This window comes from Cotesia glomerata, linkage group LG10, assembly GCF_020080835.1.
Source record: "Cotesia glomerata isolate CgM1 linkage group LG10, MPM_Cglom_v2.3, whole genome shotgun sequence".
Lineage (NCBI taxonomy): Eukaryota > Metazoa > Arthropoda > Insecta > Hymenoptera > Braconidae > Cotesia > Cotesia glomerata.
In genome coordinates this window covers 13,885,034-13,902,237 of record NC_058167.1, presented here as the reverse complement: position 1 = coordinate 13,902,237, position 17,204 = coordinate 13,885,034, and the positions used below count along the sequence as shown (strand labels likewise).

Below are 17,204 nucleotides of genomic sequence, written 5' to 3'. Positions count from 1 at the left end.
ATTTGATATTTTTAGCCGTATGACACGTTAATTAAACCTAATTAACATTTTTTTACAGCTGTTATTTGGAGTTCTATTATTTCATTTGATTTTTATTGTTATTATTTTTATACTTAATATTATTCTTATTAATTTTATTTTTATGATTATTGTGGCTAATATTGTTATTATTATTATTATTATTATTATTATTATTATTACTATGATTATGACGGTTGACGTCCATGTTGTAAAATTAGTACGAGTTTCCAACGGTAGAAAACGCTCCAACTCAAGCGAGCGTTTGGTCACGCAAATAAAAAAAGAGAGCTCTGCTACACTACGTAATTGTCAGATTATTGTCATAAATCTCATTGTAATAAATTACTTTTAACGTGTGGGTGTAGGTATTGTGTTGCCGGAGAGGAGAGAGAGCTGCAAAAAGTAAAACGTGGTATCGTTTAAAAAACACACTTGAGGAAGCCACTCGCCAGTGGCTAATTTTGTTTAAGTTAAGTAGAAAAAAATGTCAGCTACTTTTGTACAACGCGGTCGTGTACCGCCAACACCAGCTCAAATACAGAAGGTACGTGATTTACTCCATTGTTAATATAACCTTTTTTTTTATTTAAAATATTTGTGTTACATTTATATTGTTGCGGGTTGCCGATTGGAGTATGAGCAGATTTTTAATTTTTTCTTTTTCAGATGCTGGATGAGAATAGTCATCTGATACAGACGATCCAGGAGTATCAGAATAAAGGAAAACCTCAGGAATGTTTACAATATCAACAGATATTACATCGGAATTTAGTTTATCTCGCTTCTATTGCTGACGCGAACCAAAATGTCCAGGCATTGTTACCGGTAATTATTTAAATTATTGAATTAAAATTTCATTTATGCTCTGAAATAATTAAGTCTGTTGTATCACAAAGGTTTATTATAACTATTTATCCTTTTTTTGTTAAAAAATTAAGAAGTATATAATTTTTTTTGCTCTATCTTTTTTTAGGATCATAAAAATAATTAAACTCCAAAATTAATGGCAAAAATTATTTAAATGTTATATTTTATTTTTGTAAAATTTTAAAACATTTATTAAAATTAACAAAGAGTTATAAATCTTCAGATTTTTCTATTCTAATAATTTTAATTAAAAACCATACTGTATTAATTATATGATATTGAAATTAATAGACATTTGACAATTCTTAGAATTTTTATAACAAATTTATTATTATAAAAAAAATTATTCAAAAATATTCGCACTTATAATTTAAAAAAAAAATTAATAAGCATATAATTATTTTTACTCCATATTCTTTCAGAACTATAAAAATAATTAAACTCCAAAATGAATGACAAAAATTATTTAAATATCTACTAAAATTATTTAAATGTTGTATTTTATTTTTGTAAAATTTTAAAACATTTATTAAAATTAAAAAAGAGATAAATTTTCAGATTTTTCTATTCTAATAATTTTAATTAAAAACCATACTGTATTAATTATATAATATTTAAATTAGCAGACATTTACAATTCTTAGAATTATTGTAATAAATTTAATATTATAAAAAAATTCGCACTTATAATTTTTAAAAACTTTCACATGTGGAATTTTTTTTTAGTAAATTTGTTTCGTTACAATTTTACTGCCATAAAAATTTTTTAAATTATTAGATGCCTGTTAAATTCAATTATTTGTTAATAAAAATTACTGAAAATATTGAAGATAAATTATTTTATTTTTAATTATTACTAATACTTGCAACAATATTTTAAATCTCATCTAATAATTTTTAATTTAGCCACCCCAGGGAATTCCGCCGATGACAAATGGCCCTCAGCATGGAATGATGGGTCCCCAAGGTCCTCCAAACGTCGCTCCGGGTACTCCAGGCCCCGGAGGTGAAATGCCGCCGAATCCACCCCAACCAATGCCAATGCAAGGATTCAACCAAGGACAGCCAATGCCCCAAGGAGGCTACCGCGGTCCGATGCCTGGACAAGGTCCTCCAATGAACAGAGCAAACCCAGGACCTGGACCTCAGCAGTATCGAGGTGGTCCTCAAGCTTATCCTCAACAGCCAGGTCAGCAAGGTTACCCCGCAGGTTATGGAGGACAGAATCCTGGTGGAAATTACCCTCAGGGTCCTCAAGGAGGTGCTTATGGAGCCGGTCAGCCTAACCAGTACCCGCCTAATGCGCCCCAGCAAGGATACCCAGCGTCATCGCAGCAGAATTATGGACCTCCAACGTCTGTAAACAGTTATGGTGGTCAACCAGGTGCTTACCCTCCACCAGGAGGCAATCAGCCTTCAGGAGGCTACGGTCCACCCCCGCCGAATCAGCAAGGATACCCTCCACCAACCACGCAGCAGAATTTCTCGCCTAATCCTCAACAACAGCAGCAGCAACAACAGCAGCAACAGCAACAACAACAACAGCAGCAGCAACAACAGCAGCAACCTGGACAGTACGGAAGTCCTAGTCCTCAGCCAAACTACCAACCTCCTTCCCAAGGTCCCAACCAGAACGCTTACGGTGCGGGTCAAACTCCTGGTAATTATCCTCCTCAGTCCTCTCAAGCTTATCCTAACAATGTTCCTCCACAGAACTATCCTCCTCCACCTGCTACTTCCAATAACGTTGCTCAACCTAGCCAAGGACCTCCACAGCAGAGTCAGGGCGGTCCACCACAAAACTACGCGAGTCAGCCGAGTCCCGGTGGAGGACCTCCAGCTCCTTATGGACCGTCTTCTACTTCTCCGCCGTTTAGTACCAGTAATGTGAGTGGGGTTAATACGTATGCTCCGAGTAACCAGCCGACGAGTACGCCTTCTGCTTCCACTCAGACTTATCCACCGACTAGTGGACCTCCACCGGCTACTTCTCAAGCTGGTAGTTATGTTCCCGGGCCTACTCCTTCTGGGTATCCAGTTCATCAACCCTCGCATCAAGCTCATGGACCTCATGGTCCTCATCCTGGATCTCATCAGATTCCGCATCCACCTCCATCTCAAGCACAACCTGGACCGCCTCCTCAGTCTCAGCCACCTGGACAGTCGCAGCAACCACCTCAACAACCTCCTCAGCAGCAACAGGTAATTTTAATTAAAATAAATTTTTTCAATAATTTCAATAATAAATTTTTTCAATAATTTAATTTTTTTAATGATTAAATTTTTCGAATAATTAAATTTTTTAAATAATTTAATTTTTTAATACTTAATTTAATTTTTTTTATAATTATAATTTTTTTAATTATTTAAATTTTAATAATTTAATTTTTTTAACAATTTAATCTTTTTAATATTTTAATTTTTTTAATAATTAATTTTTTTTAATAATTTAATTTTTTTAAAAATTTAACTTTTTTAATAATTTAATTTTTTTTAACAATTTAATTTTTTAAATTAAATTTTCTTAATAATTTAATTTTTTAATAATTAATTTTTTAATAGTTTGATTTTTAAATAATTTAATTTTTTTTAACAATTTAATTTTTTTAATAAAAAAATTTTTTTTGAGTAATAATTAAATTAATTTAGATGACTATTAATAATTAATTTTTTTTTTTAGTCTCAGCAACAACCACCAGCTCAGTCACCCCAGCAGCAGCAACAACAACAAGGACCTCCTTCTCAAGGCCCACCTCAGCAGCAGCAATCTCAACAAGGAGCTCCGCAATCGCAGCATCAACAATCACCGAGTCCAGTTCCCAGTAATTTCCCTCCAACTTCAGGCCCAATTTCTCAAGGTCCACCGTCCGGACCCCCAGGTCCGCCGGGACCACCCCAACAACCTCCTGGAGGATACGGGCCTCCTCAATCTCATCCAGCGACGACGCAAACTTATGTACCTCCGGGATCTGGTCAACCACCTCAAGGCTATCCTACTCACCCGCCGGGTCAAGGAGGTCAACCTCATTACGGACATCCGCAGTATCCTCCTCAAAACTACCCGCCTCATCCGCCACCGCCTTCTGGTCAAGGTTATCCTCAGTACCCTCCTCGTGGTCCACCTGGTGGTCACATGCCACCGCCTCCTGGTCCTCAAGGTCCTCCACCGCCGAATCAGTATGCTGGATATGGTTATCAACAACCGCCGCAGTAAAATAATGAATGAGACTTTTTTTTAATTAATTTGATTATAGAATTTGTGCTATTTAATAATGTGTAATGTAATGATTTTTTGCATTGTAATTTTTATATTTTATATGTAATAATTTGACGATAATGGATTTAATAAACGGATTTTTTGTTGTAATTGTGGGTCGTTTGTGGAATAAAAATGATTTTTTAAATCTTAAAAATTTGTGTTAATTCATTTTATGTATCTGAGTATTTATAAAAATTAATATAACACAATACTTTTTTAATTAAATATACCAAGTTGTTCTTAGCTTGAACATTTTCTTACCATAGTAATGGTACTGTGTTCTGTGATATAATCGCGTACGTGAATCATTCTCTGGTTCACATATAATTTATATATAGTTCATTAGTCTCATTTGGAGTTTCAATCATGATGAGAAAAGTCTAACTAATATTATGTTTTAAATCAGGCTTTAGAATGATTATTTTGTTTGATTTAGTTGATGGGGATGGTCTTTGATCCGCCTTCAAAAAATGTACATTTGACTAATGTATGATTACATCTTTGGTCTTAACAGACCTTACGACAAGCAAGATGCATGCATCTTGAGTGCAACGAAAAACGAAAATTTTTAGAATATATCTACTTTATTTCATTTTCTACTTGCAGAAACAAAAAGTTACCTAACGCCATCTATAATTTTCACGGAACTATCTAATTCAACATTACAAAATAATTTTTCTCCAAAAATAATTGTCACGTAAAATTTGCATTAGAATAATGACAAAAATAATTGTATTGAGATTAGCAAAGTTCGAAAAATATTTCTTTCTTCGACATTCCTTTACAATAAATCTAGCGAAAATTAAATAATGTCCATATTAGAGTGACGTTTTACTGTAACTAGGTATATAATTATGTTTCATTAGTTTAATGGGATGGTCTTTGATCCGCCTTCAAAAATTTTATGTTTGGCGTAGGTAAAGATATACCACAATACAGCCCAAACCGAACCAATCATCAATTGTTTGATAAGCATAAATCTTCATAATTTTTGAATATAAAACTTTGATTGTTTTTTCTACCTGTGAAAATTTTAAAGAACATTACGCCATCTAGTGTCTTTTCTCCAATTATCTTTCAAAGAAAACTCACATAAATTATAAAATCTTAAAATATTTATTTATTTATTAATTTCCCACAAAACTAATTCCTTAAATTATAATTCATTCTTTAACTCTGACTTAACTTTTTTTTTCTCTACATTACTGACACATTCACAACCATAAATCGGTTGAGATACTTCCTCCATCCCTTTAAGTACTTTTATTTTATTCTGAATCCTTTTACTCCATTCCTAAAAAAAAAAAACCCATATTATTTATCTCACAAAACATCGTCCAAATTATTAATATTAAATTTATAAAAACCTGTAATAAATGCACATGGTAACAAAATACATCCCGCGGTAACGCAACGTCTCTCATCAATCTCCTACCAGCTTTCGCAATTTTCAACGCCTCACCATCATTACTCTTAGCCCACTTAATTTTCTCCACCAGGTCCGATAAATCATGCTTCACCGGAACATAATGTTCCCCAGGAACAGTATGATGATAAAAAAATTCATAATACTTCGACTCTTGCTTAAATACCAATGAATCTCCCGCAAGTAAATACGGAAATCGATACGCCGCTACAGTTCCATCAATATTTAATTGATATTTATACTGAAAGTTAAATAAAAAATTTCACTAATAATTTAATCATACTAAAAATTAAACCAATTAATTTTTTTAATCAACTACCTTGAAAAAATCAAAAAACGAAGTATGTTTTTCTCCAGGTCCATATTTATCCATTTCATTTTTAAAGAAAAAGAAATTTGTTATAGAAGCATTAAAAAGATCTGGATTTTTTCTAGCAATATCAATTAAATCTAATCTTTCTCTTCTTGAATCTCGACCACGCCAAAATACTTTTTCAATTTTCTTTTCCCAGGGTGTCTTTATATTTCCTTGAACTGATAACATATCCAACATTACTCTGCAAAAATAATTAATAAATAAAACTTTTAAAAATAAATAACAAATTAAAATAAACAATAAATAAAATAATTTATAAAATTTTCACAATAATTTTTCTAAAATTAAAATTTTTTATCATAAAATAATTTAAAAATTAATTACCTTCCCATATTTTCTAAAGAAGATTCAGTAATATCATAAGTAGGCAAAATAATATCATTAGTTTCCTCAGACCCACACCAAGAAAACATCGGATAAGCCTTCTTAATTTTATAAATCAACGGCCAGTCTCCTAAATTCATAAAAAACTCCACATCAGGCAGCCTAACTTTTCTCGCCAGCGACAGTAAAATCGAATCCGAGAACATCTTGAACCCAACATGTTGTCCATAACAATTCCTGTAAATCTACCGCCATTTAAAATTGCTAATGCATTTTAATTATATCAATTAACAATAATTAAAACTCATGAAACAGTTAATCTAATCGTACCCTATTATCTTTAACAACATAATGACAAAAACTATGAGCATGAGGCTTATGGTACTCTTTAATCAAATCGTCTCTTAGTTCATCAAAATTAACTGATGGAAATATTTTTAAATCTTCAGTAATTTGGTGATATTCCTCAGTACATTCATAATTTTTCAGCCAGCTTTCTACTGACTGATTCGGGCAGTAGCACTCTTCTTCATACACCGGACCTGAATTATTTAATTCATCAATAATAAATTACTCCAATAATACATGTTATATCAGTAGCTCAAATAATTAATTACTAATTACTAATTACCTTTTTCGTGTATTGATCCAGCAGGTAAAATTTCATTATTAATTACTACTTTAATATTTAAATTATAACAAGTCTCGAACAGTTTATATCTAATTATAAAGCTTCCATCATTGCAATCCAATACTTGGGTCCAGATTCTGCATCCATGATTGTTTTTATTCAGTCCAGTTACTTTGGCTTGAACAATTAATCCTGTTGGAGACCGGGTCAAGCTGAAGTTAAAAAAAAATATTTTTTAACTAAATTATTTAACAATTATAAATTAAAAATTAAAAATAAAAAAAATACTGACTTTTTTCCTTCAGAATCAATTAATTGGATAAAAAAATACCGAGAACGCATTGTAATTTTTGCAGGACTTAATCCTGGACCCCATAGTACTGATTTTAATGGATCAACATCAATTGCTAATACACTGATACAACTAATTGTGATTGATATTATAACAATTTGATTAAACTGCATTTTATAACCTATATTACACTAATTGAGTTAAAGTTTAAATTAAATAGTCTCTATTTTGTTCGTTAATTGTTAAGAAAATTTTAATTTGTTAAAATTTAAGTAAAAAAATAATTTCAAGTGTTAGACTAATTTTTATATTTATCAAGTTTGTATACATTAGATGTTATGCGCCTTGCGGCACTTCTGACACTAAATTAAGTTCTTAATTCTAAGTATTTATAAATGTATTCCAATTACACTAATGTCATTTAATTATGTTTAAGATAAAATTGAGAGAAAAAAAATTTGTGCGAATTTTTGTCGTTTTAATTAAAAAAAAATAATTTTATTGACCTCATACAATAAAAATTTTGTTTTATTTATTAATAAAGTATTTTAACTGGAAATAAATAAAAGGAAAAGGAAGATTATTATAAAATAATAAAAACATTTTTTATTACAATGTTATAAATTTTATTTATGATCTAACAATTTATAATTAATAATTACAAAATCTATATTTAATTACATTTATAATTTATAAATAAAAGTTGATTGAAATGTGATGGAAATTTCCAGGAGTATAAATATATAAATTGTCTGAAAAATACAAAGTCAATGTTAGTACTGAATTTATAATAAATTCGAGCAAACATTTTTTTTTATTCACAATATTCAATTTTGATAATATATATCTATTTTTCAATGTTTATTTTGCAAATATTTATGTCATGTACCTTGAAATATACATCTATGAAAATGATATTCGTTGAGCAATATATATCTATTAGAAGTAATGTGCTAATGAACCTTGTAAATTATTAGCAATACTTAAAGATAAAAATTATTCTACTGAGCTATTTTCAATTCATGAAGTATATATTGAAGATTAGCAATAAGCAATTTTTTAATATATCTATTACGAGTTATAATTAATTTATGAAATATATATCTTTTCGCAATATTCAATTCAATAAAATATATATTAGCAATATTCGATTTTTGAAATATATATCTGTTATTAAAAAAATCTATCTTTTGAAATATATATCTTTAGTTAGCAATATTCAATTTAGAAATATTCATCTATTATAGTAAGCAATTATTGAATTAGCAATAATATCTATTAGCAATTTTTGAAATATATATCCCTTTTAAGTATTATTCAGTTTCTTCAATGTATATCTATGATTCGCAATATTTGATTTTCAACTTATACATCTATTATTAGCAACATCCAATATTTGAAATATATCTCTTTCTTAGCAATATTCAAGTAAAAAATATATATCTATTAGTAATTTTCAATTTTTGAAATATATATCTTTAGTTAGCAATATTCAATTTAAAATTATTTATCTATCAAGTAAGCAATTATTGAATTAGCAATAATATCTATTAGTAATTTTTGAAAAACATATTCTTTTCAAATATTATTCAATTTCTTCAATATATATCTATGATTCGCAAAATTGAATGTTTGAAATATATATATATTTTTAGCAATATTCAATTCAATAATATATATCTATTAGCAATATTCAATTTTTGAAATATATGTTTAGATTGTTCACAATATTCGTTTCTAAAATATATATCTGTTATTGAAAAATTTAATCTTTGAAAAATATATCTTTAGTTAGCAATATTCAATTTAGAAATATTTATCTATTGTAGTAAGCAATTATTGAATTAGTAATCATATCTATTAGCAATTTTTGAAATATATATCCTTTTTAAGAATTATTCAATTTCTTCAAGGTATATCTATGATTCGCAATATTTGATTTTCAATTCATACATCTATTATTAGCAATATTAATTGTTTGAAATATATCTTTTTTTTTTTAGCAATATTCAATTATTTCAAAATATATCTATCATCAGTAAAATTCAATTAAAAAATATACATTTATTAGTAATTCTTGAAATATATATCTTTTTAAAGTATTATCCAATTTTTTCAATATATATCTATGATTCGCAATATTTGAAATATATTTTTTTTTTTGTAGCAATATTCAATTACTTTAATATATATCTATCGTCAGCAATAATTTTTTATTTTTGAAATATATATATTTTTTAAGCATTATGCAATTTTCATAAATATCAATGAGCAATATTCTAATAAAACTTTACACTCTCTATCAATATTCAATCTTTGAAATACATATCCACTACCAGCAATATTAACTTATTTAATACATCTATTTTTTTGCAATATTCAATTTATATATTTTCCTAATATTTGCAATATTCAATCTTCAAAAAATATATCCAACAATATCCAATAATATATCAAGGACCCATAATTAATAATACTCAACTTCAGACCAATACTTGAAATCATTACCACCATCCATCAACCTCTGAAACAATAAATCCATTTCCAGTAAAATTATCTCGAAAATAACCTCTCTCTCTTCCTGAAATTTTCCTAAAAAATAAAAATCAAATAAAATTCACCATCCATAAAATTCCATTAACCAATTAAAAAACTTACTTAAAATAATTTCAATATAAAATCACACTTGAACAATGCTTAATTTTCCACGTCCTGTCACAAAATGGCCCTCAAAACCCACTTCTCCCTTCCGGCCACTTCACGCCCTCAAAAACGCTTAAAATAAAATAAAAACCCGAACCCTCAACCGCTAACAGAGCCCTCTACTTTACCGCCTAAACTTCCAATTACAAATTAGCCTTTAAATAAAAAAAAAGGTGGCGCTGTCCCGCAACTCAATAAAAAAAACACTCCCAGCTGCTCCCAACCGAGCGAACTCATTCCTTTCAACAAAAATACATCTTCAACGTGCGCAAGTAACACAATACATCCAAGTACAACCGTTCATACATTTTAAGAGGGGGTATGAATAAACAGAGGTTAACTTATCGAACACACAACTACCCTAGTCAGCAATAAGCAATACCGCGAGCAAGTATAGTACACACACATACATCCACTAGACTGAGCTTCAGTGCAACACTACTCTCCTCTACACTGTACACTAGTCTATCGGTGTCTGCTGGTCTGCCAAGACCCAACGTCTAATATAATATCTGTTTCCAGACAATAGAACTGTGATGTCATCTGTCACCCGTCAACTGCCGCCTGATTACAATTTTCCATAAAACAACACGTCCCGGCGTTGACTTAATCATCATCAAGATCATTATCATCTTCACCAGTTAAGTCCAAGTCATTGACCACCAAACACATCAGATCATCAACCAGCGTGTTATTATTGGATTAGTGTAATTTTTTTCTTGATCATCTGAACATCCGTTAAGAATTTGTGTCATTATTATTGCATTGCATTGCACTGGAAATACCGAAAGAAAATTACAATTTAAATTGTATGACTGACTCAGCCCATATAATACTACTGACACTTTACTTCCACTCTCTTCTCAAAAGTAAGCACTAATATAACTGTACATCATTATATTAAGTATTAAACAACTAAAGTATTCAGTACTTGCCAGTTCAGAGTTCCAGTCAGTCTCTGCTGTCTCTCTAGTCAGCTTTAACGTTAATTTACTGGGTCTTAACTTTAATAGGCCTACTGTACTGATATATATGACGCATGCTGGACTTCTGGACATTACATGCCGGACTTGTAATTTGTAAAATAAATGCTGCTTCCGTGTCCCTTAAATAGGTGAGTCGTTTCCATACCTACGTAAAGTAAATAAACACTCATATAGATACAACACATGTAAATTATATATGTAAGTAAGACCGAGTTAGATTTAAGTTGATTTTATTTATAGATAACGTATTTAGAATGTGGGCACTACACTCGCAATCGTCAGAGCTTTAATATTCTGTATTAGTTTCAGTATTGATACTTGACTCGCTTGACCGTAAGACATTTATTACCAATGTACAGCAAATTTAATTATAAAAGTTTTTTAGAGCTTGAAGTTTGTAAAGTTTAAATTTGATTTGTATTAATAATAATACTTGGAGTTTAGTTTGGTTTATTGGTGAAGTATAATAAATGTTTGCCAAGTGTTTTATGAAGAAAACAGAGTCGACGGTAAGGTTCATTGATCTCCAGATTCCATTCTCATGTAACAAAGCGCAAATTGATGCCCGTTAAATCCTTCTTACATTTACATTACGTTATTTAATTTTTACTGTGAGAATTTTACGTTTTATCTTTCATGTGTGTTTAGAGGAGTTTCCATTAGTTTACAGTAAAAAGTAAGAGTCACGTTTTAAATAACCTTGAGGAATTTAGAACTGCCGGCTCTGAGCTGGCAAATTACTAAATTATTTAATGTTGATTAATTGAGTTGTTGAGAAATTTATTTTTTTAATGTACAGGCTATTTTTATTTTATTTATTAAATTGATTTTTCTTGTCTAAAGTCCGTGAGGTGCGTGATAAATATTTTTAATTTTTCTAAGGAAAAAAATTTGAATTTTTAAATGACTGAAAATTAATTGATTTAATTTTTATTGAAATTTTTTCAATAGTTAAAAAAAATTTTAATATTAATTTAATTTAATAATTAAAAAATATTTTTGTTTAGTGAAATATTTTTATAAAAGTAATTTAATATTGTAATTTGATAGTAAGACTTATTTCCAAGAATTAAGCAAAATTATATTGAAATTTTTTTAACTATTGAAAAAATTTTTAATTTTTAAAGGACTGAAAATTAATTGATTTAATTTTTATTAAAAAAATTTTTTTAATAGTTAAAAAAAATTTTAATATTCATTTAATTTAATAATTAAAAAATATTTATTTTTAGTAAAATATTTTTATAAAAGTAATTTAATATTGTAATTTGACAATAAGAATTATTTCCAAGAATTAAGTAAAAATTAAAAATAAATATTAAACAATGAGCGTATTTAGATCACACGGTTACTGCGAGAGTATTGAAACTGAAACTCCAGTAGTGGTAGGAGCTATTAATAAAAAAAGGCTATTGTTCCTCAGCAAATATCAATATTGATCTTACAGTTGTGCTTTACTACGAACGAGTACTTGGAAATTTCTGTTAACTTATCAAGACTTGAATGAGTAAATAAATATTTACAATGTTTAACAGTGATTAGTGATCAGTGATTATTGATTACAATAGTTATATTATATTACTCTTATCCTAATTGATTAGTAATAATGACTAATGAATTTTCTTTTATCACAATCCCTAGGACCGAAACATGGCGTTATTGAAAATGAGCTCCAAGAAATGGTTGACGTCGGGCTATCCATCACTGCTGCCGGATGACAGACCAATCACAGCCATAAGTGTCGTCGAGGATATTGACAAATGTCCACCGAACTTCACTGTGGTAAGCCCTAGATTTTATCGGCTTTGTTTGTTATCTATTATGTTTTTTAGTATCGCCAGTCTAATAAAACAAATCTAGTTTTACGGTACGGCTATGACATAGATTTCATCTAGTTGTAGAGTGTTATCTCTATAAAGTAAACTGATTGCTTAATTATTTAATCATGGCTATTTATCATCATCAGATTTCCAAGACATACGATCAAGATATTGACGCTGACCTTTGGCGAGAAAGTGGACTGTTTATAAAGAAGAAAGGTCGTTATATTTGTCACTCAAAAACAGAAGGCGTGCCGAATTATGTTGTACAAGAAATTACTGTTATTAATGAACGAGAGCTGCCGAAGGATGGATTTAGTATGATACCTCAGACACTGGACACTGGTTAGTTATTATTATTAATATTATTATTGTTACTAGCAACCCTGCAGTCACTATGTGACTATCGTAACTTGTGAACTATAATAATATAAAATTTTGCTTTTATTAAATAATTATTTTTGTTAAATTGTACTGTACTTTCTTAACAATTAACGTTTTTAAAGAAATAAGCTCATCCCGATGTTACACTCATCAAGAGCTTTCATTTGAGTACCCACATTAATTTTTCATATATTTTTCATATATACATATATATAATATATATAAATATATAAAATATATGAAAAATTGATGTGGGTACTCAAACGAAAGGTCTTGATGAGTGTAACATCGGGATGAGCTTATATCTTTAAAAATGTCAATAGTTCACGAGATACAAGGTAATTTCTTTAAATTGCACTGTACTTTTTTAAATATTGACGTTTTTAAAGATATAAGATCATCCCGATGTTACACTCATCAAGACTTTTCATTTGAGTACCCACATGCATTTTTGATATATTTTTCATATATACATATATACAATATATATAAATATATAAAATATATGAAAAATTGATGTGGGTACTCAAATGAAAGGTCTTGATGAGTGTAACATCGGGATGAGCTTATATCTTTAAAAATGTCAATAGTTCACGAGATACAAGGTCATTTCTTAATTATGTATCTAAAGATTGAGCATTTTCGAATGCAGCCTAAATACTTATCATCATAAATTGACTATTGGTGAGAATAATATGAAACCTTGAGAATGCACAAATTCAAATCAAGACCTTTACAACGACACTAAATTTCACTAAAAAAAAACCGATTTTATCATATAACTATCCTGGAGACAAAATTTTTCTTATTCTCTTAATGATATAGATTATTATTATTATTACTTTATCATGTATTAAAACGTCATATCGATTTTCAAAGGGCGTTTATTATTAAAATTTAATTTTAGATCAAAAAGCATGGAGGAAAAAGCAGGTGTGTTACAAACTCCAGAATAAAGACTTGTGTTCAGTAGCTGTGACGGACATTATCGTGTGTAGCCGAATCAAAAAGGCCCCGTCTGGTTTCACATATGCCGGGTAAGTAGTTATTACTGAAACTGATAAGAGTTTCGTAAATAACTGAAGATTATACTTTTATCTAAAAAGTTATTTATTTCTCAGACTTGAGAAATATATTTTATGTCTAATATTAATGGTTCTATATCTGCTATCTATTTTTTTTTCCAGCGAGGTCAATGGAGTTATTATCTGTTACAAACTTAGCGCGTTAACTAATGGCGATGCTAGCTCACAATCTTACGAAAATATCAAGTCAGTACTAATTATTTTATGTCTTAATTTTAATTACTTAGTAATTGTGTTTGATAAGACAAAAATATTTCTTATCAGCATCCTTCAAAGCGTGTCACCGAATCCTTCAAACGGAGTACCGCACAGATCAGCGCCAGAACGACCGCCGAAGCCAAAGTTCTCACCGAAACCGCAGAACGGTGGCAGCAATGTTTATCCACAAATACCAGGAGGTATTGTGGCGAGTAAAAAAGAGCTCGATGAAACGAACGACCGTGACTATGAAGTGTTGAGCCCAAATGCAAGGATCAACAAACCTACAAGACCAGCACCTCAGCCTCCCACGTCTTCCCACACGAGCAGTAATACTAGTAGCTGTTCTTCGGTGCCCCTCTATGGCACTCTGCCAGGTTCTTCTGACTTGGATGGCGTTCCTTTTGTACTCAATCCTTTGCTCATTGTTGACAGTGACTCTATATTTGTAAGTAATTAATTTAATAGGTCTAAAATATTTCACTAAATTTTGTAATAAATGCTTTCAATTTTTTATAATTCGTCTTATAAAAAAATTTTTTAAACAAAAGTAAACTGTAAAATTCACAAATGTAAATATTACAAAAGTTAATGTAAAAAGTGTAAAAGCTACAATTTATAATTTAATATTGAAAATGTGATTAGTAAATAACGACTCATCTTAAAAAATTACAGTGTAAAACAGTAAAAATTGCCGTTTCAATTTATAGTCTATACTGTGATGAAAATTGTTTTAACATTTAAAACAATAAAAATTCTACTCTTAAAATATATATTTTACCAGTTCAAGCAAATCAATAATTATAGTTTGATTTTTAGCGTAGCGTTTAAAATTTATCATTATTAGGTCAAAGACGCAGTTATTGACACTGGGCTAGTTGTTTGATTTAATTATTCTAATTAAAAAAATTAAATTTTTTCACAAAACCAATTTTCTTAAAATTTATAATTCAAAAATGATATTTATTAATTTATTAGAGTTGATTTGTTTTTTTTTAATTAAAATAAAATTGCAAGTGTCAATAACTAAGCCAGCGTCAGTAACTAGGTCTTTTACCTTACTTTGTAAATATTCACGTTGCTTATTTAGAAATTTAATAACTAGTTTATATTTTTTATGTATCATGCGATCATTTTTTAGGCACGAAATGATAAATATTATAAACTGATTGTTAAAATCACGATTATACTGTTTGAAATGGTAATTTTTTCTAGTTGATCATTTATTATTATAAATCGACTATCATTTATTAAAGTTTACTTTTTTCCGGGTTTTTAAAATTTAATTTTGATAAAAAAATGATAAAAAAAATGTTTTTTTAAAAAACCAATATTTTTTTTGTAATATTTTATGATAATTATGAATCTTAATTTTAAAATTACCGTAAAATTTTTTATCTTAAAGAAAGAAAATAACCATTTTTTTTTTTTAATTAAATTTTGTTAGAAAAAAATGTTTATAGGACTAATATTTTTGCCACAATATAAAAAATTTTAACAATTTATTATAAAATGTTATTTTAAATTTCTTGAAAAAAAATCCTAACGCTAGTAATTAATTAAATTTGTTAAAAAAATAATTTTATGACCTACTTAAAAGATACTGATAATTTTTTTTTGCAGACACTTCCTGTGATTAAGGCACGAACTCGCTTAGAAATAGATCAAGAGTATTACTACGACTTCCGTGCAGAAAAGGAAACTTAAAAATCTAAATAATTATTATAATTAATAATCATATTCTAAAAATGTCATCGTGCCAAACGAGAATTGTACCAACTAAGTACCATATTACCGTTAATCAATGCAGCTATATCCGAGCGTTTTGTATCGACAATATAGCGTAGCCATGTGTAATAGAGTGCCTGAACGAGTGAATTGTATATGTTATAATATAATAATTATCTTATTATCAAACAAACAAACAAAACAAAAAAAAACAAAACAATGCAGACATCTATTCGATATACGTAATAATAATTAAATGGGTTTCTCCATTTTTATTCTTAAAGATGTTTTCATCTACGATGTGTCTGTTTCGTCATATCTTCCATTTTAGATTTTTATACCGATAATTAATAATTATGATGATGATTAGTATTGTATTTTTATAGAATTTCGTTGTATTTTTATATAGTTATTAGACATTTATGTAATAAGTGTATTATACGTACTAGTTGCTTAAATATTTAAATATTAATTAATTAATTATTATTATTATCAATATAATTATTATTTTATAATTGCACTTAATTCTTTCTGCAATCGACACATCACTGCAATTAAAAAAAAAAATATATAAGACTATTTAAAAAAAATAAACAAGTTATAAATTATTTGCAATGAAAAAATTAGATAATTATAAGAAATAAATGTGTTATTTATTTTTCGGCAAATAACATAAATCAACGAATTAATAAAATAATATCTACTAAAAAAAAAAAAAGTTTTACAATACTTTTCGGTAATGTAAACTACACGAATTTTAAAACGATACAATATTTATATACTTATTACTATATATATTTATTGATATATTAAACATGACAAGATAATGAAATTCTCTTACGAGAATGACTTGATAAAATTCTTATAAATTTTAAACGCGTTTAATTAAAACGATATATTATATAATAGTAATATACATACATATTTAATTTAATATTATAATTATAAATTTATATATTAGGGTGGCGCAAAAAAACCGACTATTTTTTTTTTTTTCGAGTCTCGAGTGACAAAATGTTACTTTTTGATGTTTTCAGAGCTCTCTACAAAGGACAGCTTGAAAAAAAATTTTTAAGAGGTCGCTCCAAATTTTTTTAAATTTCAA

The 17,204-nt window shown here is 28.5% G+C and overlaps 3 protein-coding genes and 1 long non-coding RNA gene across 12 annotated transcripts; 2 read left to right on the top strand and 2 right to left on the bottom strand.

Moving 5' to 3' along the window:
• Positions 1–258: 258 nt before the first annotated feature.
• LOC123272370 (basic salivary proline-rich protein 2) lies at positions 259–4,250 on the top strand. Its single transcript, XM_044739085.1, has 4 exons — positions 259–565; positions 688–846; positions 1,794–3,089; positions 3,568–4,250. The coding sequence occupies exons 1-4, from the start codon at positions 506–508 to the stop codon at positions 4,099–4,101; spliced, it is 2,049 nt and encodes a 682-aa protein (XP_044595020.1). The 5' UTR covers positions 259–505; the 3' UTR covers positions 4,102–4,250.
• A 1,041-nt stretch (positions 4,251–5,291) lies between these two features.
• On the bottom strand, positions 5,292–7,565 carry LOC123272374 (protein O-glucosyltransferase 2-like). The gene is made up of 7 exons (XM_044739093.1): positions 7,196–7,565; positions 6,904–7,115; positions 6,603–6,814; positions 6,273–6,517; positions 5,892–6,129; positions 5,514–5,813; positions 5,292–5,440 (listed from the first exon to the last, which is right to left on the bottom strand). The coding sequence occupies exons 1-7, from the start codon at positions 7,366–7,368 to the stop codon at positions 5,303–5,305; spliced, it is 1,518 nt and encodes a 505-aa protein (XP_044595028.1). The 5' UTR covers positions 7,369–7,565; the 3' UTR covers positions 5,292–5,302.
• Positions 7,566–9,568: 2,003 nt separating this feature from the next.
• Positions 9,569–10,082, bottom strand: LOC123272384. Its single transcript, XR_006511066.1, has 2 exons — positions 9,854–10,082; positions 9,569–9,787 (listed from the first exon to the last, which is right to left on the bottom strand). It is a non-coding gene; the product is annotated as an uncharacterized LOC123272384 (long non-coding RNA).
• Positions 10,083–10,106: 24 nt separating this feature from the next.
• On the top strand, positions 10,107–16,482 carry LOC123272378 (multivesicular body subunit 12A). Of its 9 annotated transcripts, none has more exons than XM_044739104.1 (9): positions 10,107–10,217; positions 10,421–10,767; positions 10,837–11,012; positions 12,526–12,666; positions 12,851–13,049; positions 13,996–14,125; positions 14,276–14,359; positions 14,438–14,819; positions 15,995–16,481. In XM_044739104.1, the coding sequence occupies exons 4-9, from the start codon at positions 12,535–12,537 to the stop codon at positions 16,076–16,078; spliced, it is 1,011 nt and encodes a 336-aa protein (XP_044595039.1). In that variant the 5' UTR covers positions 10,107–10,217; positions 10,421–10,767; positions 10,837–11,012; positions 12,526–12,534; the 3' UTR covers positions 16,079–16,481. The 9 variants fall into 9 exon arrangements, with proteins under 9 accessions (XP_044595039.1, XP_044595041.1, XP_044595044.1 ...); XM_044739106.1 differs by lacking the exon at positions 10,107–10,217 and adding an exon at positions 10,273–10,289; XM_044739105.1 differs by lacking the exon at positions 10,107–10,217 and having other exon boundaries at positions 10,346–10,767; positions 10,912–11,012.
• Positions 16,483–17,204: the final 722 nt, after the last annotated feature.

Excerpts from the sequence above, each read along its gene's own strand:
- LOC123272370 (XM_044739085.1), top strand. The coding sequence starts at position 506 with ATGTCAGCTACTTTTGTACAACGCGGTCGTGTACCGCCAACACCAGCT. Across the intron at positions 566-687 it reads CACCAGCTCAAATACAGAAG|ATGCTGGATGAGAATAGTCA; the intron begins GTACGTGATTTA and ends TTTCTTTTTCAG. Across the intron at positions 847-1,793 it reads ATGTCCAGGCATTGTTACCG|CCACCCCAGGGAATTCCGCC; the intron begins GTAATTATTTAA and ends TTTTTAATTTAG.
- LOC123272374 (XM_044739093.1), bottom strand. The coding sequence starts at position 7,368 with ATGCAGTTTAATCAAATTGTTATAATATCAATCACAATTAGTTGTATC. Across the intron at positions 7,116-7,195 it reads ATTGATTCTGAAGGAAAAAA|CTTGACCCGGTCTCCAACAG; the intron begins GTCAGTATTTTT and ends TTTTAACTTCAG. Across the intron at positions 6,130-6,272 it reads TCTTTAGAAAATATGGGAAG|AGTAATGTTGGATATGTTAT; the intron begins GTAATTAATTTT and ends TTATTTTTGCAG.
- LOC123272378 (XM_044739101.1), top strand. The coding sequence starts at position 11,355 with ATGTTTGCCAAGTGTTTTATGAAGAAAACAGAGTCGACG. Across the intron at positions 13,050-13,995 it reads ACCTCAGACACTGGACACTG|ATCAAAAAGCATGGAGGAAA; the intron begins GTTAGTTATTAT and ends ATTTAATTTTAG. Across the intron at positions 14,126-14,275 it reads TCTGGTTTCACATATGCCGG|CGAGGTCAATGGAGTTATTA; the intron begins GTAAGTAGTTAT and ends TTTTTTTTCCAG.